Raw genomic sequence first — 25,987 nt, 5'->3', positions numbered from 1 at the left:
GAGAGTAAGATGTCACCGGGAGGGAGCCAGACAGAAGGCCCACACTAGTCCTCACGGGAAATGTTTGCCGGCCTGAGGTCTCCAGCGCACACGGGAAAGTGCAAGGGAGAGATCTGGACAGTCTGGGGCCTGCCCAGGCCTTCCACCCAGATCCTCTGACATATGACAATCATCCCTGCAGCCCCTGCACGTGCTGCGACTTGGAATGAGACCTGGATCTGCTGTCCTGCTGTGCCCCAGTGCCCCACGCCTCTGCAAACAGTGTCAGGACAGGGACCTAGCACAGCACCCAGGGCGCTGGAAGTGAGAGAAAGGGAAAACAAGGCAGAGGATTAAAAAAAAAAAAAAAAAAAAAAAAGACAAGCCACCTGTACTGGCACCTCAAAGGCAGGAGGGATCCACCGGGGTTCCAACATCAAGGCAAACCCCTCTGAGGGATGAGCTTGGAGGTGAGAACTGGCACGGAGAGAGCCAGTCAAGCTGGGACAGGCTTCAGTAGAGAAAGATAAAGAGATAAGGCGCAGAGGGGACTTTGGGGTAAACTGTGGAAATTCTGATCAATTCAACCAATAGATTCTGTGCAGCTATAGTGAACAAAGCCCTTTTCTGCAGGGCAGAGCAGCCACTAAGAAACTTCTCACAAGGACACGTGCTCATAGGTTGCTTACTAGAACACAAACAGAACAGACTGTAGCTCAGACCCACTGCTGCTGGGCCCTCAGAGCCCAACCAAGCACCCTGGCGCCTCTGGACCCAATCTCACTTCTGACTCACCCGCACCTTAGCAAGTGCCCTCACCTTACAACACCTCCTGCAGAGGCCTCTGCGAGGTGACCGACCAAACTTCTCACACTCAACTGGGAAGTGTTATCTCCTCCACGTGCTCCCTCCACCTTCCTCAGCCTTCCTCTGCCAGGGCCCAGTTACTTAAAACTCACCTGTACTTCACCATAAAACCGTGGCTGCTCAAATCCAATCAATCACTGCTTCTTCAATGCTGGGCCCCGTGGACTCAAGAGGCTCACAACTCAGGCTTCCCTGGTGGCGCAATGGTTAAGAATCCGCCTGCTAATGTAGGGCACACAGGTTCGAGCCCTGGTCCGGGAAGATCCCACATGCCACGGAGCAGCTAAGTCTGTGTGGCACAACTATTGAGCCTGCGCTCTAGAGCCCGTGAGCCGCAACTACTGAGGCCTGTGCACCTAGAGCCTGTGCTCCACAACAAGAGAAGCCACCGCCATGAGAAGCCCGCGCACCACAACGAAGAGTCGCCCACGCTCACCGCAACTAGAGGAAGCCCACACGCAGCAACGAAGACCCAACGCAGCCAAAAATAAAATAAATAAATTTATAGAAAAAAAAAAAAAAAGGAGGCTCACAACTCGCCTCCTCCACCAAGCCTTCCCTAATCCACGCCCATCCAGCCCCCAGCCAGTCCAGTTCTCCTGTCCCTAGCCTTGGTGTGAGTTTTGCCCTGATTTGCCAGCCTCTACGGAACTTCCTCTTCCACGTTCTCCTCTGGCCATACATCGCCCACACCAGCTCTCTACAAACATCTGCAGCATGCTGACTTTCTGCTTACGCTCTGTTTCTTTTTCTCTCCCCCAACCAGTTTGTTGGCAGTTCTGGGGCACCTCGTCTCCCACGTCTTCGCGCAGCACCCAGTCTAGGGCTCTGAACATGACAGGTGTGCAAAGAATGTGATGAAGAGTTCAAGGGTTTAGATGAAGAACAGGCAAGCAGAAAAGCTGTAGCTGCAAGGGCATCGAAATGCTGAGCACATCCACTCCAGTATTTGCATCACAGGCAGGGGAAGGGTTCGGGGGTGGGGAGGCCAAGGCTGCTGGTAGCAGTGAGTAAGGGAGCAACGGGAAGGCAAAGAGTTCTTGGTAAAGACTGGGGAGGCTCTGGTTATGATCTGGCAAATAGCGGCACCTCTCTGAGCCTCAGTTTTCTCAGCTACAGAATGGGGATCCCTGGCTTCCTCTTTATCACAAAATGAATTTTAATCAGATTTTTAAAAATTTCAAAGCTCCCAGGGACCTAGGGACCTGACCTAGCCCCGGCACTTGTGAAATGAGGAAAGGGATCCCCAGAGGTGAAACAACTCACTCCAAGTACACAAAACAAGATGTGCTGGGAGGAACCTGTATGGCAGGTCCTCAAAGCCAGGGCTTCAGGCTGCGTGCCCAGGAGGGCATTTCCCGGAGGGCCAGCTGCTACTCACTGCACTTTGTAAACTGCTAAAAGCTGTAGAAATAACGGGCTGAGCCCAGCCCCACCTCCTCCTAATCATTGCTTCTGGGCGTCCCAAGCTTCCTCTTCTGAAACTAAGTGGAATTATAAGAATGCCCCCCAGGGTTACCAGGAGGATCCTACGGGAAGCAGAGTGCAGGCACTCGTAACACGGAAAACCCTCGCCTTACACGCCACGTCTTTCTTCAGAGCTGAGCAACTTCCAGTATGGTGGGGGACACTTGGGCTCCGGATTCTGACAGACTTGGGTTCGAGCCCTCAGGGACCTCGCGCGAGGCATTTGAGGGCTCCGTGCCCTCAGCTTCTCCATCTGCAAAATGGGCCCGAGAGCAGGAATAAAGCCTCCGGCGGCCCCCAGGGCGCCGAGTGGACGAGGCCGGGCTGCGCCAACGCGGGAAGGATGCTCGCTGGGCGGCGGGCCCGGAGAACTGGGGCTAGGGGTCCCCAGGGCGGGGGTGGGGGGCGGGCTCGCGCAAACAGTCCCTCGCGGGAGGGGGAGGGGAGGGGCGGCGCGCGGCGCGGCGCACACCGCCCGCTGCCGTCTCCTCCAGCCGTCACTCGTGGAGCTGGCGCCGCCTTGGCGCGCGCAACCCTTACATAAGCGTCCCCCGCCGCAGCGCCGGCGCACGCCCACCCGCTCCGACCCGCTGCGGGAAGAGGAAAATGCACAGCGCCGCCGGCACTCACCTCCTCGCTGCTGCCGCAAGTCGCCGCCACCGCCTCTACCGCCGCTGCCTCCACTGACAGGGAACAGCTGCGGTCTCCGCGCAACCGAACTTGCTGCGGTCCCAGTCCCGCCTTGCGGACTTCTTATTGGCTCAGACAGCCCAACCCCTCCTGTTACTGGACACCGTCCTCTGTCACTCACCGTTCCTCTGCCCGGGACTCCTCCCTACGCCCGCCTGCCCGTCACGTTTAAGCCTTGGCGCCCCACACCAGCCCCGCCCCTCCCGTCCCCGGCAGGCCCCTGGATTGGTGACGAGGCTGGGGGAGCCCGCCCCTGGCTCACCACCACCTACTCCCTTGTCTCCAGAGCCCCACGTGGGCCTCAAGGCCCCAGCCGCGGCCCGCAATAGGCGGAAGTGGCCGGGCTCTGACAGGCTGTGATTGGCTGTTGGCGGGGGTGGGGACGTGCGATTCATTCACCTGGGTAGCACGTGTCTCTCAAAACCCCAAGCACAACAGATAGCCCTCGGGCTCAGGGATCCGGGTGGGCTCAGGGATCCGGGTGGGCTCAGGTGCACGCTAGTGGGTGGAGAAGAGGTCGGAGGATAATGGGTTTGCGAAGGGCAGGAGGAAGGAAATGGCGCTTGTGCCAGGCGGGTTTACGTGATTGTCTTTTAGCAGCTGTGGGGGTGATGGTGACGGGCAGGAGTCTCGGTGTGACCCTGGAAAAGCAACCTCACCTCTCTGAGCCTCAGTTTCCTAATCTGTAAATTGAGACCACTCAGGACCTAGAGGGTTTAGAAGGCTTGGTTGAACGGAAAGCTTCAAAAATTGGGCTCTGTGCCAACCAGGAGATGCAGTAGTGACCAAAATAAACCAAAATTTCTGCCTCCCAGTGAGAGAAGAAAGACGATAAAATAAAATATAAGGTACATCAGATGATAATCAAGGCATGGAGAAAAAAATAACCTGCTTCTAGACAGTTGGGAGAATCAAGGACTATGAGAACATCTTTTAAACTAAAATTTGATGATTGAGTGTGGAGAGATATTACAACTCCATTCTCTTCTCTGTGTTGTGTCCATTTTGTTGGTCCTTTGGGCAAATTTCTTTGTCCTTCCACATATCTGGCGGAACTCCAACCTGGGTCAGTCCAACACAGCTATTTTAGTACCAGAACAAGGATTAAAATTCCAGTTTTCGGGCTTCCCTGGTGGCGCAGTGGTTGAGAGTCCGCCTGCCGATGCCCGGTCCGGGAAGATCCCACATGCCGCGGAGCGGCTGGGCCTGTGGGCCATAGTCGCTGAGCCTGCGTGTTTGGAGCCTGTGCTCTGCAACGGGAGAGGCCACAGCAGTGAGAGGCCCACGTACCGCAAAAAAAAAAAAAAAAAAAAAAAAAATCCAGTTTTCCAGATTCAGGTATTCATTCAATTAACAAGCATCCCTTGAGCACCTACTATGGGCCTGGTGCTATGCCAGAGACGCACGTGAAAAAAAACAGACTCTGCCATCACATCATAGAGCTCACCTGACCACAGTTCTTGCCCTGAACAGGTCTCAGTAATAATGATCTTAAGGGAACAAACACTGTTATCAGGCAAGAGAAGTAACAATAGCAAAGACAATAAATCAGTTGTAAACTTCCAGTTCTGTTTCAATGATAAAGATTGGCCTGAAGCACTTTCTTGAGCTATTTTGTGGAACTTAACATCTTCCCCCACCAAGGTGCTCAACCACCAGGTCCACTGGAACCTAACTGTCAACCTTTGCCCCAATTCTATGCTGTGTTCTCCTCCGCTCAAGCCCCTTCATGAACATGCATATACCTTTAGCTTAAAACTTCCCCAATTTTGCTGTTTGGGGAGACACTGCTTTGGAAGAAATCCCCGGTGTTCTCCTTACTTGCTGCAAGTAATAAGTCCTTCCTTCTCCTGATCTCTGGCTTGGTTATATCTTTTGGCTCAACACCCACCAAGAGGTGAACCCAGTTTTCGGGGAACATCAGCTCAGTCCTGGCTGGTCCCTGTGAAATCCTGAGTCTGGAGCAGAGGGCAGGTGGCTCCACGCAGGTTCAGGTGAATCCCATGTCAACACCACCAGGTGGAGGTCTGAACAAAGAAACTAATTGAGAACTAAAAGATGGACTGCTGTGAACAAAAGTAGTACGCATTTTGGACAATTAGCTCAGGCACGTAAATTAGTTGAAGTTTGACTAGGAAACAAGACATCTCTCCATCCAGGCTCTGTCCTACCTCCAGGCTGAGTCCTCCAGGAGGACAAAGCTGGGAGGAGTATTCCACCCCAGACAGAGAAAACTGCCCAAGAAAAAGCTGCGATGAGGAGTCCAGTGTGGCTAGAAAAGGCATTTCTCAGCGTGGGCTTCTGTAATACTAGTGACAGGATCTCCTTGGGACAAGGTACTGATTGGAAACACAGATTCTTGAGCCCCACTCCTCCCCTATGGTTCTTATACATATTAACCACCAACTCAGAGGTCTTAGAATCATCAGCAGAATACCACTTAAGTCTGTCTCTGGCGAATGGAATCCCCTGCATTGCATTACATTGCATTGCTAGTTTTAGAAGCTCTCCAAATGGTTCTAATGTGGGTCAGCGTTGAGACCCACTGAGGTGCCTAGAGAAGTTATTACCCAGACTTCCCTGATAAGAGGAATCCCCTGGGGCTCTTTAAAAACAAAATGGATTCCAGGACCTCAGGCCCCTGTGGATTCTGATTCATGGGGTGGGGCCCAGGAATCTTTCTATTTAATTTATTTTTTTTAAAACAGGCCCCAACTTGTGAAATTGACTCTTGAGGCCCCGGAAGGTTGGGGAACTTGGCTGAGTTTCTGCGAGATGCAAGGGAAGGGGAAGTGGGACAGACAGGCTGAGACCAGCCTGTGGAGGGCCAGCCAGAAGAGGCATAGGCTGGGCAACAGGGCTCTGTCGGGAGGGAGTGGTCCAGGGGCAGCTGCAGAGCAGCTCAAGGCTCCTGTTAGGCTGGGAGTACTTCTTCTTTATTGATTCTTAGTAACTGTCACTTTTTGGAAAGTTCGTGGTTTTTGTCTGTTTATCTTCTATACTCCTGTCCCTTCCCCACACTTGAACATCACCTCTACAAAAGTTGAGTTTGGCACATGGTAGATGCTTAACATATAGTTGGCAAATGAAGGAATGGGAGTCATCAGCCCACACTTAGTGGTCGAAGCTATGGAGTGGATGGGACTGCCCCAGAAGCTGAGCGGAGTCCGATAGAGAGAGGAGTCTGCAGGGTACCACATTTAAGGGGAAGGGGAAAGTTAAAGAGAAGCAGGCACGATCGATCTGATAGGGAGGAGTGAATTCGGAGGAGGGAGGTGTCAACTGGTCCAGGAAGGAAAATGGGGTGGTGGGAACAAATGTGATCCCTTCACTCTGCAGCCCCCTCAGCAGCACTCAATAGAGATACGGTGAAAATGAGGTATTTTCCCCATCCCCAAGCTGCTCCCAGACCAGTGAGGGTACACAGACCTCAAAGCACTCCACTTCAAAACAGTGTGGTGCAGTGCTAGAGATAATGGCCAGAGTGCTATGGGAGTCCAAGGAGGGGTCCCTTTCCCCATGAGAGGGGGCTTGGAGGGCTTCCTGGAGGAGGGAAAGTCGATAGATACATACATACATACATACATACATACATACATGCATAAATCAAGAGTTAATCAAGTGAATATATTGGTAAAAAAGGATCCCATACATGGCCCAAGCAAAGCTGGGGGAGGGCATCATGGGGTCAAGGCATGGAGAGGGACAGTGAGGACAGCTTGCTAGTAAGTTCAGGAAGTGCAGCCTGAGAGGGAGCTGTGGGGAAGGCCAAGAGCAGTTGGCACTGAGAAGGCTTGGGTAAGCAGAAGCATCTGAGTGGATGGGGACTCCCAGACAAAGCCATGAACCCTCAAACTGTAGCAGTCACTATAAACCCAGAAACAGCCCACCACTCTTGTATTTACAATCTGGAGGGCCAGGTTTGCCCTGAGGATCTCACAAGGACAACCTAGATTTCCCAGAACCCCTGTCCTGAGATGACCAAGAAAAATCACTTTTTTTTTAAATTAACAAAATTCTGGCAGTTCGCGCTGAGCCGCAGATAGCCTAACTGCTGATGAGACCTCAGGATAAACCCTTATTGATGGAAACACAGGGCAGGGCACTAGGCTGTGATGAACGCACCCACTCACTGACTGACGAATGGCCACGAGAGCCCTTCTCCACAGGCTAGAGGTTGTGTCTCCATTCTAAGCAACAGGGGACCCTCACAGTGTGTGATGGGGTGGGGGTAGTTCAGGAGTAGCTCTTCTGCTCTTTTTGATATGTTTCCCTCCCCCCCACATCCTTGAGGGGTCCAGGCCACTCCAGCCAGGCTTTTGGGGTGACTCCTCCATACACAAGCCCATCCCATCATGACATCTCTACAAGTCGGTCAGACCTTCCACTTGCCAAGCTGGGCGTCAGTCTAGCAGATCACAGTCTCAGCATTTCCCCAGGTCCATATCAAGGCCTCTGCCCACAGGTTGAGGCAGAGGAGGGTAAGATCCTCCTCCCAGCTCTGAGCCATAGCTCCTCTGGACCTCCCCACATCCCTGGGCAGGTATGCTGTACCCATTTTTCAGGTGTGGACACTGAGGCTCAGAGAAAGGAAATGACTTCCTCTCTGGATCACATAGCTAGTCAGGGGCAGAGCTGGAACTGGACCTCCAGTCCACTGACCCCCCCAGGCCGTGTTCTTTCTGCTCCACTGGCCACCTTGTTGTGAAAGAGAAGACAAGAATGTTTAGAATTCAGATTTCAAAGGAAGAGCTTTGGTTTGACATTTGAGTCCTAAGATCACAGTCCTCAGAGGTGGAAGGGCCTTGAGCAATTGTTTCCAAGATTTCCCACAAGAGACAGATCTCCTGGGATGTGATTGTACAGACAGCTTTTCAGGGCCCTGCCCAGACCTGTATATGCAAGGGGTTTTGATGGTGCCCAGTGACTGGTGTTTTTTTAACAAAGGAAACCTCAGGGCACCCTGGCTAGACCCGCTCAGGCCCATTTTACAGATGAGGTAATAGGCTCAGACAGGAGAAGGGGCAGACCCTCCACTGATAGTCATCAGGTCCTTCATATTTGAAAACAATGCAAGAGCATCTGCATGGCCAGTTCTGGGACCCTGCAATTACTGATACACGCTTTGTCTAAACTGAGAACAATCCTCCGCCGAGTCCTCAGAGTGCTTTCAGGACCGAATACAGGAAGCCCTAAACACAACGCCTGGCACAGCCTGAGTGCTCAGAATTTGGGAGCTCTTATAATCAATAGCATTATTACTATTTATTGTTCCCTTTGTTTGATAAGTTGACCAAAATCTCTTGCTGAACCTGATAGCCTGGCATTCTAGCTTCCTTTGGGAAATGAAAACCAAAACAATGGATCATTGTTCTGGAGTAAAAGAACTAGTTCCCCCAAAATGTACTGTATTATAAGAGCTGCTCAGGCAAAGAGATAAATTATTAGTTGAAACACACACACATGAGCCCCTTGCCTCATGGATGGTGGGCATCATATTTTCAAGGAAAACTCTAGTGGCATTAACCTTAGGCTAATGGTTCTGCCTGATCATCGTGTAGGATGCATGAAGAGCGGGGTGAGGAGTGGGGGCTGGGGGGTGGAACACTCATTTGCTGAGGACTCTGTTTGCTGGCCTGACTCTGTGGGGCTGCATTCAAGGCCCACTACTGACTGTGTCTCCTTGGGCAAGTTGTTTCACCTCTCTGAGCTTCTGTTATTTCATCTGAAAAATGGGGCTAAGCTCCTGAGAGTGTGAGGGTGAAATGCAATCACAGAGGTAAAGCTCCTGGAGTGGAGGGCACACCCCATTCCTCTTGTCTCCCAAGCTCAGATTCCTCTTCCAGGTCTGGAAGGAAGAGCAGGCTCCAGTCTGCCTTTCCAGATTTTTCTCCCACCCAAGGGCAACCCGTTGTGTTCCCAGGCTTTGGTCACCCACAGGATCCTACCTCTATCTCTACTGCAACTGTCCTCCCTGACCTCAATGCTGGGCTCCAACACCACCTCCTCCAGGGAGCCTGCCCAGATGCTAACCACCTCCAAGACAGATGGGGGTCTCCCGTTCTCTTCTGTGCACACTCAGCACTTGGTGTCTGTTTTAAGGTGCCTTGCTTGATGTACATGAGAATCCTTCCTTTTCTGGGGGTGGAGATTCTATCCTGCTCCCCTTGGCCTCACTTCTAGCCTAGACATAATCAAAACAAGATCTTGCCCACAGTGTGTAGGTGTGGATTAATTTCATTGGCTCACTAATAAAAAGTAACATCTGGGGCTTCCCTGGTGGAGCAGTGGTTTAGAATCTGCCTGCCAATGTAGGGCACACAGGTTCGAGCCCTGGTCCGGGAAGATCCCACATGCTGCGGAGCAACTAAGCCCGTGTGCCACAAGTACTAAGCAGCCACCGCAGTGAGAAGCCCGTGCACTGCAACAAAGAGTAGCCCCCGCTCGCCACAACTAGAGAAAGCCTGCACACAGCAACGGAGACCCAATGCAGCCATATATAAATAAATGAATGAATGAATAAATAAATAAATAAATAAATAAATGGAACACCTGGGCAGCCTGCCCCAGTTTGCAGCCTTCTGTACATCTAAGCCTCACAACAACCTTAAATGGTACCAGGCATTTAAGTCTCAGATCACCTTAGGAAATAAACATTGTGTGTTTCATTAATTTTAAGACGTACATTTTCCCCCCACACTTCAAGCTCTGAAATGGGGCTGCATCTTCCAATGAATGGGCAGTGGATATTCTTTCTTACTGGTGTATAAAATAATGCTATCTTTCTATCGATGTCATCTTAGATTTGATGAAATAAAATATTATCCCCACTTTATAGCTGAGTAACTGTAGGCACGTGAGGTTAAGCTGCTCACTCAAAGCACGTAGGTGTCCCATAAACGTGCAAGGCTTTCGGCTCGGGCAGTCTGATGGGGTTGGGACCCAGGCCTCATGGGTAAGCTGCCTCCATGATGACCCGCAAAGATCCTGCCTCTTGGTGCTCATGCCATTGTGGGTCCTCTCCCTTGGGTGCCGACTGGACCTGGTGACTCGCCTTGGAGGAACAGTGATGGCAAAAGTGATGGGAGGTCACTTCTGAGGTTAAGTTCCCCAAAGACTCTGGCTTCTGCCCACTTGCCATCTCTCACACTCTTTTGCCGGCTCCAGCTGAAGCCAGACCCCATGATGTGAGTTGCCCTTGGGAACAGCCAACAATCAACAAGAAACTGAGACCCTCACTGCAACAACCTGTGAGGAATCAGGTCCTGCCAACAACCTTGGAAGCAGATCTACCCCCAGTCAAACCTGGAAGTGACTAACAGCCTCCTGATTGAAGCCTGCAAGGGACCCTGAGCCAGAGGCCCCCGTTAAGCTGTGCCTGGACCCCAGACCCACAGAAACTGTGAGGTTATACATGAGAGCTGCTTTAAGCCACTAAGTTTTGGGGTATTCTGTTACACAGCAATAGACACATAATGGTCTCCAATATTTAAGCCCAAGCATTTACTATGTCATGTCCTGAGGACAGAGATGAAAGAGATGTTGTCCTAGCCATCAAGGGACACCGGTGTGCTGGGGAAAGGCATCCTGGGGTGACTGCTGCTACTGTGTGTATTGGACGGGCTGGACAGGGGACTGCCTCCCTACCCCAGGCTGAGGGGTTGGGCAGGCTTCCAGGGGAGCTGTCACCCAGCAGGGTCTGGAAAGGTAAGAACCACACCCCCCCCCCCCCCCGGTGACAAAGGCAGGGAGGCAGTGGGGAGGGAAGGAAAAGAACACATATTTTCTCCTGGTCCTCCACGGATTTACGGATTTGGGAAATTGTTGTAAGATTACACGCTTGGCAAGAGGGTAGTCGGCAGCTACAGGCGTGACACAAGAGCGAGTGATTCACCCTGACACGTCTCAGAGGCTCGTGAGTCATCAGCAAGCTCTTCCCAGCTCAGATTTGGATGAGAGTGAGGATTTGAGTTAACTGTGCTGGAGTGAAGGCGCTGAAGACTGTGTAATGGTTTCGTTGCTTTTTAACCAAGGTCAGGGTTGGCACATGGGTCAGGCATTAAACGTGTGGTCAGGGTTGGAATAATGGTCATAGTCCACCTCTGGGACAGGCTGGGACAGAGGGTCAGGGGCCCTTTTCTCCATTCTCCTCTTCACACTGGCCCTGCCTTGGCTCCTCTGGCTGGGAGGTGAGCCTGACAGGTATTAAGAGATCCTGAACCCAAGGAAGGCCTAGAAATTCTGAGAGAGGAAAAAAAACAAGACCAGGCGCAGAGGAGTCTGGGGTGAGCCAAGAGTTGCAGCCAGCACTTCCCTGACCCCAGACAGGGCACCCCGTGTGGCACAGAGGAAGCAGGACACCCAGCTTCCAGTCCCGCCTCTGCCACCAACACCAGGACAGGAGAGCAGAGTGGTTGAAACACGGGCTCTAAAACCAGTCTGACCAGGGCGGGAGGCCCAGCTCTGCTGCTTACTGGGCATGCTTAATCTCTCTGAGCTTCAGTTTGCCCCATCTACAAAATGGGGATCTATAAAATGAGGATAATGATGCACACCTCATAGGACTATCATGAGGTTTAAATGAAATATAGGGAGGAATTAGCTCCAGAACAAGTAAAAAAAAAAAAGCTCAAAAAATAGTGGTTAAAACAAAAAGGAGTGTGGCCCAGATGTGTGAGCTCCCTTTAAACTCTCAAATTCTAGGATTCTGAGGATCGGCTGGCCCAGCCCAAGTACTTTTCTCTTTCCCCTGACTTGGGAGAAAGAGCTGCTGCTGGTAGTCTTGCCTTTAGAGGCATCCACATTCATGATTTCATTTGATGTTCACAACAACCCATTTTACAGATGAGAAGACTGACCAAGAGGAGAAAGGATTTGCCTCAAATACTGAATGCCACCAACTTACTTTTACTGAGCACTTGCTGCATGCCAAGCCCTTTTCTGGGCATAGCATCATCACATTTAATCCTCACAACAACACGTGAGTTATCTGTCTCTGTTATAGACGAGGAAACCAAGGGAGAAGGCGCCCAACATCACGTAGCTGCAGGGAATGGAACCGAGGTTTACCCAGGAGCAGCTGGTCCTCAGAGCCTGAGTGCTTAACCCTATTCTGTGCTGGAAAATTAGGGGCAGAGCTAGGCCTGGAAAAAACCCAAGTCTCCTAACTTCCAGCCTAGAACTATCCTGTTTCTTTTTTCTTTCTTTCTTTTTTTAAATTTCCAATTGTAGCAAAAAATATATACAGAAACATAAAATGTACCATCTTAGCCATTTTTACATGTACAATTCAGTAGCATTATATACGTTCACATTGTTGTACAACCAACCTCCAGAAGTTTCTCACCTTGCAAAGCTGAAACTCTATAGCCATTAAGCAACTTGCCATTCCCCCCAGTCCCTGGCAACCACCGTGCTCCTTTCTGTCTCTGTGAATTTGACCGTTCTAGGTTGGAGCTGTCCTGTTTCTTAAAAGCCTGTCTCTGTTTTGCTGTTGAGCCATCTGTTCTGTCAACAAAATGAGTCTGGATGGCCAGGACTACAGTAGTTCAGGGGAGAGCAAGATCTTTGGGGTGGAGTGGTCAGGGAAGGCTGCCTGGAGGAGGAAGTGGAGGGCAGGCCACCGAGGTCAAGCATCCCTGAGTCACCCACAACACCGCCTCTCCACCCGCCCTTCGGTTTACGACGGCCACCTCAGCAGCACCAACCTTTGTCCCCAAGTGAGCTCCTGTCAGGTGGGTGGAGGCACCAGGCCATCTCAGAAGGCCAGGGGCTCACCAAGGGGCTGGAGCAGTCCCGCGCCTGCAGCATCCAGAACCATGGGGACAGGGCTACGCAGCCAGTCCTTGCGAGGACCACGGCCCTCCTACAGCAAGTTCCAGGAGCCCTGGGGGAGGCCCCTGGCAGGCCGACTGCGCCGGGCGCTGAGCCTCAGACAGGGGCGTGAGAAGTCCAGGTCCTCAGATGGAGGCCCAGAAAGGCTGGACGCCCCTGGGCAGGAGCAACTGCCAGGGAGCCTGGGGGACACAGAGCAGCTGATCCAAGGCCAGCAAGAAGGCAGCCAGCAGTGGCTGAGGCAACAGGTTTGGCTGAGGGTTGGTGGATGGAGGAGTGCTAGAGGGGAGGGGGAGGTCCCCAGGAGTGGGACCCAGGGCAACAAAGGCTCAGAGGCAGAAATGTATGGGGCTGTGGATCAAAAAGATAATAGAGCTGTCTGGGGAAGGGGCTGGAGAGAGAGATATCCAAGAACTGTATTTCAGGGGGGCCTGAAGGCCTTTGGGATTTATCCCATAGGCACTGGGGTGTCAGGGAAGGTTTTAGAGCAGGTGGGTGATATGGTCAGAGCTGTTCCGAGATGATCAATCTGTCAGCGCGCTAGATGGGTGGATTTTGCTGGAGGCAAGAGATCAGCCAGTACAAATTCCCCAGGGTTACATCTTGTGCTCCCCTCTCCCCTGGAAAAGGGGGTGACCGGGCCCCCCTGGGTGGGAGCTGCCGGCTTCCTCTAGGAGGAAGGGTGGCTAGTGAGCCGTGCTTCTGTCTCTGGGGTCTACCACCACCTCGTGGCTGTAGGTGGAACAGCACCTGAAGCCCACCACCCAGTCCAGAGACCTGGGCCCTGATCTCGCCCCCTCCTGTCTTGCAGAAGATAAGAAGGTGGGAGAGCTTTGTCACCAGCTTCCCCAGCGTGACCCTGAGCCAGTCGGCCTCCCCACAGCCCTCGCTGGGCACCACCAGCTAAGGATGCTAGCAGCGGTGGGGGTCCTCGCTGCACCTGGATGAGATGGCACGACCTACCTCTTTGTGGCCCTCTGGACTGTGAATGGAGTGACCTCCTCTGCGTGGACTGTTTCCCTTCCTTACGTGGCCCATTGAGGCCTCTGTCACCAGGACAGAGCTCAGTGAAGCCAGACATGTGGCTGAGAGCCTCTGGCGCATCCCCTGGTCCCAGGGCCCAGCCGCCCTTCTTGCTGGCTGCTAATGGTGGGCGGGGCACATGCCTCCCTCCCAGAGGGTGAGCCCATCCCCAGGGCAAGGACTATGTCTTGTCGTGTATTGTCATGTATTGTCGCTGTCCTCACAGTCTCCCCATGAAGGAAACAGAGGAAGACTTCCCTCCCTGTGCGAATGAGAGGAAAACTGAGGCCCAGAGGCGGGAGGGGATTATTCTCTTTGGCATCTCTGGCCCCACCCCTACCCAATGCCCAACACTGCGTTGAACACAGGAATAAAAGGTGCTGAACTGAAGTAAATGATTTTCCTACTGACTAACTCGCCCCCAGTCCTCTCCCAACCCCCTGGGGGCAGGTGGGGTCCAGAGCTTCCCAGATCATGGGGCAGAAGCATCAGGGGCAGGTCCCCAGGAGGCTGGGCCTCTCCTGCCTCGTCTCTGATTCTCCCCGTGCTGACCTCAAGCCAGCGTCAGAGGACCTGGATCTCACCAGCTCCTTGCCTTTGTGCTCACCCCCATGAGGCAGGACTTACCCAGAGGATCAGAGAGGGCAAGGGGCCCACCCAGGGCCACACAGAGGGGAGGGTGTGACCGCAAAGAGCCTGCGCTCTTTGAGAGACACTGGCACCTCGTTTGGGGTCCCTGGGGCTCTCCCAGATCAAGCAGACCCAAGGTCAAAGGTAAAGGAGCAGCTGTAAGCATCCTGGTGGAGGTCTGTTCTGGGGTGGTAGGGGAACCTGAGGGCCCAATAGACAAAGGGCATGTTCCCTATTTCCCCAGAGCCCAGGGTCCTGGCAGAGCCATTCAGGAATGGGAGGGGTCCTGGGAAAATTTTGTTCCAGACAGTCACCAGGATGAGACCAGGACAAGACCTGGACGTCCGGCTTGGCACCTAGACTGTGGGAGATCCCTGGAAGCTTCCAACCCAATTAGTCACAAACTTTAGATGCCCCCTGCTCAGCCCCCTCTGCAGTATCCCCTGCAGTAGCCCCTGGGGTGCCTCTGGGAGATGCTAGGACTCCAGGGAACATAGTTTGAGTTCATGGCTCTGACAAACCCTCTTGATGTCCAGAGGAGGAAACTGAGACCCAGGAGGGGTCATCCTCTGGGTCTCTGCTCTCCAGGCTCATCCTGGCCTCTTTTGTCCCCAGGGATTCTCCAGCCCATCTCCTTGCTGGTCTCCTTCTACTTGTCACACTCTGTGACAAGTGTGTCCAGTCACAAGCTTTTGTCATCCACGGGATGGAAAGTTCCACAGGGACCTGGCTTGCTCACCACTGGGACCCCAGTGCCTCGCTCGGGGCCTGGCACATAGTAGGTAGTTGTTGAGTGAATGAGGGACTGGCCCAGGGTCATCCAGTTGGTGGCTGAGCTCCACTCGGGTGGAGCATTTCCTACCTCAGCCTCGTCAGCAACCCAATCATCAGGGAGCACATCTCCGGGGCCTCTAGCAGAGGCCTTCGCCAACACACACACACACACACACACACACACACACACTCTGTTAGCTTGTTTCCAAAGACAGCAGCAACCATCCCTCCCATGAAGCGTGCCCTTTGGCATTGTCGTTGCCACATCTCCCAACAAGAGGGGTATTCTACTTTCCCTTGAATCTGGGTAAGCCCTGAAACCTGCTCTGACCAATAGAATGCAGTAGAAATAATGTTCTGGGACTTCTGGGCCTAGGCCTTAAGAGACTTTGTACCAATAGCTTGTTTCTGCCCGCCTGGAAGCTGGCTGCCGTGTAAAGGAGTCCAGGTGATTCTGCTAGTGTTGGAAGGTGGCACCCAAACAGATAGGTCCATGTTCTAATCCCCAGAACGTATGAATTTTACCTTATTTGGAAAAAAGTCTTTGCAAGATATATTTATTAAGGCTCTTGAGATGAGAAAAATCACCTTGGATTATCAGGGGGCTAAAGCCAATAACAAGTATCCTGATAAGAAGGACACAAAAAGGGAAAGACACAGAGCAGAAGGCGATGTGAAGTCAGAGCCAGAGATTGGAGGGATGCGGCCATAAGCCCAGGATGCTAAGGATTGCTGACAGCACCTAGAAGCCAGGAGAGGAAGGAAGGACCCTCCCCTGGAAGCTGCGGAGGGAGCACGGTCCTGCCAGCACCTTGAGTTGAGACTTCTGGCCTCCGGAACCATGAGAGAAAACATTTCTGTTGTTTCAAGCTACCAAGTTTCAAGAATTGTTACAGCAGCCCCAGGGCATTCAGACAGCGTGTTTGCGGCCAAGCTCGCACCAGGAGAAAGTGGGTGGAAGTGGCATGCCTGCTGCTCCAGGCCAAGGCGTGCAGCCCTCCCTGCCCAACTCTCCACGCTCCCCCTCTTCCCTCACCAGCTGGCCTGATGCAGAGGGTCCAAGGGGACCCTATCCAAGGCCAGGGGATGGCAGTGGCACTGAAGGAGAACCCCCCTGCCACCCATTTGGACTGTGATATGGGTGCAAAATAGACCTTCATTGGGTTAAGCCATTGATTTGGGGGCTACTCGTTATAGCCACAAGCCTATTGCAACTCATCCCACATCAGCATCGTGTGGAAACTCTGAGAGGGCAGGACTATTCACTCACCGCCAACAGCTCACCTGGGACAGTGTCTGCCTCATCGTAGGTGCCCAGGAAGCAGTTGTTGAATTACTGAAACAGAGACCTCAAGGATGAGTAGGAGTCAGCCTGGCCAGGGGAGGGGATGAGTGTTTCAGGTGAGGGAGGGGCCTGGGCAAAGGCCTTGAGGCCAGAGGGAACGAGGTGCATCTGGACGTGCAGACCATTCGAATGGGCGAGAATGCAGCAGATGCCCCTGGCTCAGCAAACGGTCCCCCTCCCCGGAAGTGCACTCTCCAAGCTTTGCCCATCCTGGTTTCGACAGCACGGAAGACTTCACTCTCATGGTGTGGCAGCCCATCAGACCCCAGAGGACATGGCTGATAGCGTGGACACTTGTGGGGTGTTGTGGCTCCCCACTGAGGCCTCCTGATATTGGTGGTCAGTGTGGCCCAAGCACAGAGGGGACTCCTACGGAGCAAAAGCCCTGGGGGCTCTGAGTCTATCCACCCTCAGGCCAGTGTCTGCCGCAGTTCCCATAAAGACATCCAGTTTCATGCTTCTGTGTTCTCTTTCCACTGCCCACAGAGGACAGAGCCTCCCAGTCCCCTCCTGGGCTGTGGGGTCTCAAGGACTGCTCATGGGGGTCTCAGAGCCCAGAGCTGGAGGGCCTGATTCCCTTCCCCCCCACCCCCGGCTCCATTCTCTCTCCTGCTCCACATCCCAGCCACACGCAGCCTCTCTGTGCATGCTTCCAGAAATGGGAGGCTCACTGCTTATCAAGCTCTGATCTTTCAATGTGACCTCTGCCCTCATCGAGCTCACAGTCCTGCTGGAGAGTGTCACAGACAGACAGACAGACAGATGACAGGCTGCTCTGCTACAAAACGGAGCGAGTAAGTGCTCACTGGGCAGCGTGGTGAGGCAGATTGAACAGGATGTGCCGATTCCCGAACCAGTGTGACGCTCTGGGCTTGGCTGGACATCTTGCCCAGCTTCCTGAGGCCTGCAGCCATGCCAGATGGGAGGAGGCTGCGAACAGGTGGAAAAAAATATCCTGCAGGGGAAATGGGGCTGCTCGGCTGCACTAATGGGGAAAGCAACGGGGCGAGCAGGGAACACTGTGGTCCCAGGCACCTTGTGAATTCAGGTTGGAAGGGCCCTCAGGGTCCAACAGATCCAGGCCATTTATTTGACAGATGAGGAAACTGAGGTTCCCACGGCAAGCTGGAGGTAAGACTTGGGCTCCCCTCCAGAGCTCCTGCCTCCCCACTCAGAGCTCTCTGCCCACCTGCCCTGTGTGCTCCAAACCCCCTTCCTCAGGGTCACCAAACTCAGTGGGTCCAGCCAGTCAGGGGGCCAGGGCCGGCCCAGGCCTGGGTATCAAACCTGGGACCCAAGCCCCTATCCAGCAGCTAACTTACTGTGTGACCTTGTGCCAGTCGTTACCCTCCTCCGGTTTTCATTTTCTCCTCTGCAAAATGGGGGCCGTGATCTCTGTGTCTTCTCTGGGCTGAAAGGCAGGTGAGGTGGCAGGTGTGCAATATCTTTGCAAACTGAGGTGTGCTGTGTCCTGAGCGGGAGCACCAGCATCGCCCCCCCTCCTCATCACCCTCACCATCAGGCTGAGAGCAAAGTGAATAAAACTCTGTGGCCGAATGCCCGGGTTCTGCCACTTACTTGTTGGGTGACCTTGGACAAGTTGCTTAACCTCTCTGTGCTTTGGTTTCCTCACCTGTTCAATCGAAATAATAATGGTCCCTCCTCACCCAAGTTAATTCATGGAAAGCACTAAGAGCATTTAGCCCTGGGATCTTAGTAGCCAGTTCCAGGACGTTCTCCCTGTATGACCCTTCTCTGAGCCTCAGCAGTCTTTCTCTGGGAAATGGGGGTGTTAACAATAGCACCTGGCTCTAGGTGTCTTAGGGATGAGATGGGCCAAAGCACGCATGTGCTGAGCCCAGGGCCGGCCCACGGAAGCGCCCTATCAATGAGAGCCTCGGGAAGACTGGCCCTCAGAGCGTGCCATGTCCTCAACTCACCTTGGCCGAGTTGGACCTTGGCAGGGTCGAAGGCGTCAGGATCCAGGAAAGTGGGCCCAGCCGCAGACCAGACGCCTGCCCTGGGGCCTCCGAGGAGGTGGTCTCTTTTAGTGCCAATGCTGGAATGGGCGTGGGAGGAAGGCCTCTCTCCTCACCATTTTTTTTTTTTTTTTTTTTGCAGTACGTGGGCCTCTCACTGCTGCGGCCTCTCCCGTTGCGGAGCACAGGCTCCGGACGCGCAGGCTCAGCGGCCATGGCTCACGGGCCCAGCCGCTCCACGGCATGTGGGATCCTCCCGGACCGGGGCACGAACCCGTGTCCCCTGCATCGGCAGGCAGACTCTCAACCACTGCACCACCAGGGAAGCCCCAACTCCAGATCTTTTTTTTTTTTTTTTTTTTTGCTGTACGCGGGCCTCTCACTGCTGTGGCCTCTCCCGTTGCGGAGCACAGGCTCCGGACACACAGGCTCCGCGGCCATGGCTCGCGGGCCGCTCCGCGGCATGTGGGATCTTCCGGGATCGGGGCACGAACCCGTGTCCCCTGCATCGGCAGGCGGACTCTCAACCACTGCGCCACCAGGGAAGCCCTCAACTCCAAATCTTAATGGTAGCTTTTCCCATATTTGGTTCTTGAATGTATCTTATTAAAGAGTTTATGACTTCACACTCAAAAGGCTATTATAAGGAATGGGTGTCCTTTCAAAGGGTTTTGTCATTCTGGTATAAAAATTAATAACTAAATGAAATGTGTCTAGAGATAGACTAAATTTATAAGTTACAACCCCACCCCCTACCATGGCTGCCACTGAACCCTCCCTGCCCCTACCGGCTGCCAGGCCCTGTCTCCCTTCTCTGAGCTCCAGGCACAAGCAGTCAATTCAACCAACACTCAGCAAGTCTCAGTCAGAGCCCTGCTCCACTGAGAACTTCAGAAAGGACGACATGCATAGCCCTCCAGGCCCCTTGGGGTGACATCCCTGTTGATGATCCAGTACTCCAGAGCTGGCTAGGGAGCAGAAGTGCCCAGAGAAGGGCAAGCTTAGCTCTTGGAAGGTGGGCATCACAGAAGGCTTCCTGAGGAGCGGACAGCAGAGCTGAGTGTGGTTCACCCCGTGGAAGGGTTGGGGAGGGCGTGCCAGGCAGAGGGAGTGGCACGTGTGGGGCATGGAGACGTGGACCAGCTAGAGTGTTTGGAGATCGAGGCATAACTCAGTTTTGCTGGGGAAAAAATGGGAGTGGGGGAGGTGAGGACAGACAGATAGACAAGGGACAGGGCTCAAAGGACCCGGGATGGCACTTCACCCAAGGATCACCAGGGAACCGTGACAGGCTTCTCAGTAGAGGAGGGAAAGAGGTAGCTTAGAGAGATTCCCTGTGACCACTCCAGCACAGAGGATGGGGGTGCCCACTGTGAAGGGAACAGACCCACTGTGTTCCCACGTTAAGAGTGAGAGTCTCAGGGTCGGGGGTGTGGGGAGGGAGTGGCTCGGCTGTGAATAGTATTTACACAGTCAAAACAATGGAACCAATGAATATCTAACCAGAACTCATGAGGTATTAATAACTATACTGCGAGCGTGGGTGAGGGGTGATCAAGGGGGGCTGCTTCGTGACCTTTCATAGTAGAAGCCAACAGAAAACGTCTACATTTGAAAAACCAAGAAATGCAATGAAAGCCTATTATCTAGAAACACGGAGGTAAATCCCAGAGGAAACACCTCTGGGCTGAAGCCACGGGGGGCTGCCATGGGGACGGAGAGGGAGAAAGCAAAGGAATGTTAGTTTTCTTCATAAGTTTAGACCATTTTATTTATTTATTTTTAAAATTTTATTTATTTTTGGCTGTGTTCGGTCTTCGTTGCTGCCCGGGCTTTCTCTAGTTGCAGTGAGCAGGGGCTACTCTTCGTTGTGGTGCGCGGGCTTCTCATTGCGGTGGCCTCTCTTGTTGCGGAGCGTGGGCTCTAGGCACGCAAGCTTCAGTAGTTGTGGCACGCGGGCTCAGTAGTTGTGGCGTGAGGGCTTAGTTGCTACGCGGCATGTCGGATCTTCCCGGACCAGGGACTGAACCCATGTCCCCTGCATCGGCAGGCGGATTCTTAACCACTGCACCACCAGGGAAGTCACTAGACTGTTTTATGTTTTAAACGAAGTACATTTATTGCTTTGATAATAAAAAGGAAATAAAAATAAATTTAATATAGATTTATAAATTATTTCTGAGGATACGACTCCATGGCTGCAAGGATTAGACATTTGGAAATAAGTCTCTTTGACGAGGGATTGAACCCAGGCCCTCGGCAGTGAAAGCGCAGAGTCCTAACCACTGGACTGCCAGGGAATTCCCAGAAATAAGTCTTTTAAAGTCATTTTAAAAAGCAACACAGGATAATTGGCAAATTTGGAGTATGATCTAGATATTGGATAATAGAATGTCATCACTGTAACATTTCCTGAATTTGATAGTGTGGCATAAGAAATATATATTTGGTCTCTGTCCCTAGTTCCTAAAACCCTTGGAATTTCCTGAGTGATAGAGGTGATAGGAGCATCTTTCGTTATTTGTAATAAACCCCTTTCAACCATACCTGAGTTTATGCTAATAAGGGGACGCTGGGAGGATGGGGACTGGTTGCCAGAGGAACCAATCAGGTGATTAGAGGATTGGAACTTTCAGCCCCACTTCCTGATATCTGGGGAGGCGGGAGGGGCTGGAGATTGAGTTCCATCACCAAAGGCCAGTGATTTAATCAGGCATGCCTACTTAATGGAACCTTCACAAAAACCCTAAACAATGGGGTTCAGAGAATTTCTGGGTTGGTGAACACATCGAGGTGCTAGGACGGTGACACTCCCAGAGAGGGCATGGAGGCTTCCGGCCCTTCTGTATACTTTGCCCTATGCATCTCTTCCATTTGGCTACTCATCTGCATCCTTTATAATAAACTGGTAAACATAAATATTTCCCTGCGTTCTTTCTAGCAAATTATCAAACTTGAGGCGAGGGTCTAGGAACCCCTAATTTATAGCTGGTTGACCAAAAGCACAGGTGACAACCAGCAACTTATGACTGGCGTCCAAAGTGGGAGCAGTCTTGTGGGACTGAGCCCTTAACCTGTGGGGTTTATGCTAACTCTGGGAAGTTAATGTCAGAACTGAATTGTAGGACGCCAACTTGATGTCTGAAGAGCTGGAGAATTGTTTAGTGTGAGGGAAGACCCCACACATTGTGTCAGAAGTACTGTGAAAATAGAAGAACGGGTTTTCTTTTAGATGCTTATGGAAAAGAGTTCTTAGCAGGTTCACCCTGAAATATTTAGGGGTGAAGGGGCTTGATGTTTGAAACCCATTCTCAAATGACTTAGAAAAAGATATCTATATATGAAAAGAACATGAATGATAAAGCAAATGTGGCAAAAACTGGTAAATCAATGAGAGTTCATTGCACTATCCTTGCGACTTTCCATAGGTTCGAAGTTTTTTTCAAAATAAGAGTTTTAAAAATATAAAGCAACATGATAGCATCATAAAAGGAGAAGCAACCAGACAGTATATGCCTCCAGACGGGAGAAACAGTACCACCTATGAAATATTCTTGCCCCCAAAAGTCAAGCCTGCATTTATCAGGTGCAGTTCTAGATGCAACTCCCAATTTATAAGAACCCCTGGGGTTGGAGAATCATGCTGAACTACACCATGGGGCTGCAATCAGCAAATTCTAGACCGCAGTGATCCCTACAGATGAAACAGCCAAGGTTTTTTCAACAAAATAAATTGCAAAGAAAAAGAAAAAGAGAGAGATGGAGGGGGAAATTCCAGAGTAAAAGAAACCTGACATATTAACCAATCACAGTGTGTTAACCCTATTTAGATACTAATTCAAACTATAAAAAAAAGAAAAGATTTATGAAGTATCTGGAACTTTGAATATTGACCAGATTTTGGATGATATGAGAGATCTATTCCTTTCTTAGGGGTGAAAATGTTATTATAGTTATATTAATAAAATACTCTTCATCTTTTAGATGACTCTTACCTTTTGTGGATGAAATGATACAATATTTGTTTTAAAGGTGAGGGAAACAGACAGGAATGAAGATGAAGCAAGATCAGTCCTGAGCTGATAACTGCAAAAGCTGGGTGATGGGGACTGGGTGAGGGTGGGCATTCTGCCTAATTTTGTATATGTTCAAAATTCTTCCTAATCAAATTTTTGAAAAGCAGCCCTCTTTGTAAGTGGTAACCACGTGGAGATGGCTAACATACCTGAACAGCTCTGGACCCTGATTCACCCCCCTGGATGTGAGACTGGGGTGTGGGGTGCTGGTGACGGCCCTGTTAGATGACTCCCAAAAGGGCTCTGTCTGGTGACAAAGACACTGTTGTCCAAGTTGTTTGGGGAGACTCTGTTCACAATTGTTTCGTAAAATGTGAACACTGGAAAAGTGTATTCAAACCGGGATATGGCTGTTAGTTACTCTGCTACTGTTGATGACAGTGATGCCCCGCGGTGCAGGCTTCCCCTCCCCCATACCGTGGAGGACACGTGCTGTTCCACTGAGGACTCAGACCCAGAACCCGACACCAGGAAGAGCAGAAGAAGGGCCAAAAGTGTGGAGTTCCAGCCAGTCCTGGCCGAGGCGGGAGGGAACACTTATCTGTATATTTGGAAATCTGTGGGCGGTGTTTATTTGCTGGGAAGTCTGGGTCCCTTCCCCAGGCATGCTAGAAGCCACAGTGGCCAAAGAACACAAACTGGAGGAGGGTCTGGAGTGGGCAGCTTGGGGCAGGGCTGGGGCCAGGGCAGGCCATGGTGGGTGAGAAACAGCTGCCCACTTGGTGGGGACAGAGGTGGCTTGGTCGTGCGAGGGCCTGAGCAGAGCCACGGACGTGCTGGGTGCACTCAGAGAAACGTCCCTTTTCTGGACCTCAGTTTCTACATCTAAGCAGTTACGTGCAGGGTCAGGCAGACCGGGAAGGAGCCCTTACTCTGCCACTTGTTAGCTCTGGTGTGGCTCATCGCGGGAGGATTCTGCTTTCTGATCTATGAAATGGAGACAATAAGGGGAACCAACATTACAGGCTGTTCTCAGAAACTGGGGAGACAACCCGCAGAAGCTCTTAGCACAGGCTAAGTGTTCCAGGAGTGCTCGCTATATAACCATAGGCACCATAAACACAGTTCACAGCCAAGGGATGGGGGAATAAAAAGCAAGCTGACAGTGGAGAAGCCTGCTAAATACCACATCATCCTCTCACCTAACAAACTGATGGTGTCCAGTATTGATGACAGTGTAGGAAAAATAGGTAGTGTTGGCAGGAGTATAAATTGGTACAATCATTGGAGGAGACAATTGGGCTGTAACTTTTAAAAGAAAAATGCAGGGGCTTCCCTGGTGGCGCAGTGGTTGAAAGTCCGCCTGCCGATGCAGGGGACACAGGTTCGTGACCCGGTCCGGGAAGATCCCACATGCTGCAGAGTGGTTGGGCCCGTGAGCCATGGCCGCTGAGCCTGCGCGTCCGGAGCCTGTGCTCCGCAACGGGAGAGGCCACAACAGTGAGAGGCCTGCGTACCACAAAAAAAAAAAAAAAAGAAAAATGCACATGCCCAGTGTGTTCATTGCAACATTATTTGCAAGAACGAAACCTGAAGACAAACTTGGTCTTTCAATAGGAGACGATGATGTGCCCACACAATGGAATATTCTGCAATAAATCAGTCCTAACACTGTATAGCTCATCATGTGCTAGCCTCTCTCTAAATGTAATCTTCGGGATTCCCTTGTGGCACAGTGGTTAAGAATCCACCTGCCAATGCAGGGGACACGAGTTCGAGCCCTGGTCCGGGAAGATCCCACATGCCGTGGAGCAACTAAGCCCGTGCACCACAACTACTGAGCCCCCACTCGTCACAACTAGAGAAAGCCCGAGCGCATCAATGAAGACTCAATGCAGCCAAAAATAAATAAATTAATAAATTTAAAAATAATAATAATAAAATAAATGTAATCTTCGCTACTCTGGGTTAATCACTATTGTTGTTCCCATTTTACAGTTGAGAAAGTTGAGTCACAGAGAGGTTAAGTAATTTTCCCAAGGTTGCACATGTAGTAAATAGCAGAGTGAGGATCTGAATCCAGGCAGGCTGGTTCTAAATGACAAAAATAACAGCAGAATATATATGTACACACACAAAGTTGTGTTCATGTATGTATACAGGAATGTATAAACAAACACCTGATAGAGGTGCTTACTTTCAGAGGGTAGCGTGGGGAAGTGGGGGTGGGGGGTTTTCACTCCATCTGTGTAGAAGAGTTATTTTGATTCTGCGGTTGTTATTGTTTTTTCTTTCATTTTACTCTTCCCTCCAGCCACACCACCACCACCACTGGTTCCTGGGAGGGCGGATGCAGGGGAACAAAGAAGTCATTGCTCAGCTTTGGGTTTCAAATTAGACTTTTCAAAATTCAGAACAGAAACAAAACAAGTTTCTCCCCTAGGAGCTTTCTATTGTGGGGCTTTCTGAAGAAGAAGAGATTTGTTGAGAAATAAAGTGCTGCAGGCCTTGGAGCACTCAGAACAAAAAGTTTTCCTCAGTGGAAAGAGGTGGGGGGTTTCCGTGTATATGTATGTATAACTGAATCACTTTGCTGTACAGCAGAAATTAACAGAACATTATAAATTAACTAGACTTTAATTTAAAAAAAAAGAACAACCTGATACACATGTATCCTCTCATATAAAAATAGCAAACCTGAAGGAGTGTGAAGGAAGTGCTCAGCAAAGCACCCCACCAGGAACTCTACTCTCCTACCATCTCATCCACTCCCGATTTCTTGCTCATCCTACAGGGCCCAGTTTATTTCCCCCTCCTCTGTGAAGCCTTTGCCAACCCCCAGCAAGTAACAGAAACCCAAGGAAACTAGCTGAATCAAAAGAGGGGGATTTATCAAAAAGATCCAGTGTTTCAAGGACACTGGACATCTCTGAGTTGTTCTACAGGAACTACATGCTAAGACCCCAGACACCAAACTGCTTGGAACCTAAGGAATGAAGATGTTGACCTTTCAACAATCCACTGAAGCTTGGACTCTGTCAACCTTTTTCCCAATTCTGTGTTGAATTCTCTATTCAAGCCCCTTCATGAATATGCATGTACCTTAGCTTAAAACTTCCCCAATTTTGCTCTTCAGGGCAACGCTACTTCGGGAGAGATCCCCCGTGTTCTCATTACTTGCTGCAAGTGGTAAATCCTTCCTTCTCCTGATCTTTGGCTTGGTTGTGTCTTTTGGCTCAACACCCACCAAGAGGCAAACCCAGTTTTCAGGTAACACTAGAAGCAGAGGAAAAGGGGCAGGGAGAGAAACTGGCTTATGATCCATCAGTGGTTCTTGAAATTCACTGAGTGGACAACACAGAATAGAATCAAATAAAGCATCA

The 25,987-nt window shown here is 51.4% G+C and overlaps 2 protein-coding genes across 14 annotated transcripts in view; one reads left to right on the top strand and one right to left on the bottom strand.

Annotated features, from left to right (window-relative positions):
• The window catches only part of PC (pyruvate carboxylase), a 103,004-nt gene extending 99,982 nt beyond the window's left edge, over window positions 1-3,022 (bottom strand). For 6 of the 13 annotated variants that reach the window (XM_060103897.1, XM_060103901.1, XM_060103903.1 and 3 more), the window contains exons 1-2: window positions 2,944-3,008; window positions 2,427-2,566 (exon numbers count right to left, since the gene is read on the bottom strand). The gene's annotated coding sequence lies outside the window, so the exon portion shown is untranslated. Of the gene's footprint in view, window positions 1-1,582; window positions 1,675-2,426; window positions 2,567-2,943 lie in introns of those variants that run through there. The other 7 variants (XM_060103905.1, XM_060103904.1, XM_060103895.1 and 4 more) reach the window with 5 other exon arrangements.
• A 9,799-nt stretch (window positions 3,023-12,821) lies between these two features.
• C7H11orf86 (chromosome 7 C11orf86 homolog) lies at window positions 12,822-13,744 on the top strand. The gene is made up of 2 exons (XM_060102930.1): window positions 12,822-13,085; window positions 13,649-13,744. The coding sequence occupies exons 1-2, from the start codon at window positions 12,822-12,824 to the stop codon at window positions 13,742-13,744; spliced, it is 360 nt and encodes a 119-aa protein (XP_059958913.1).
• The last annotated feature ends 12,243 nt before the right edge of the window (window positions 13,745-25,987 follow it).

The sequence above is a fragment of the Mesoplodon densirostris genome, chromosome 7 (genome assembly GCF_025265405.1).
Source record: "Mesoplodon densirostris isolate mMesDen1 chromosome 7, mMesDen1 primary haplotype, whole genome shotgun sequence".
Lineage (NCBI taxonomy): Eukaryota > Metazoa > Chordata > Mammalia > Artiodactyla > Ziphiidae > Mesoplodon > Mesoplodon densirostris.
Note: the sequence above shows the minus strand (reverse complement) of the source record. Positions and strands in the feature narration are given on the sequence as shown.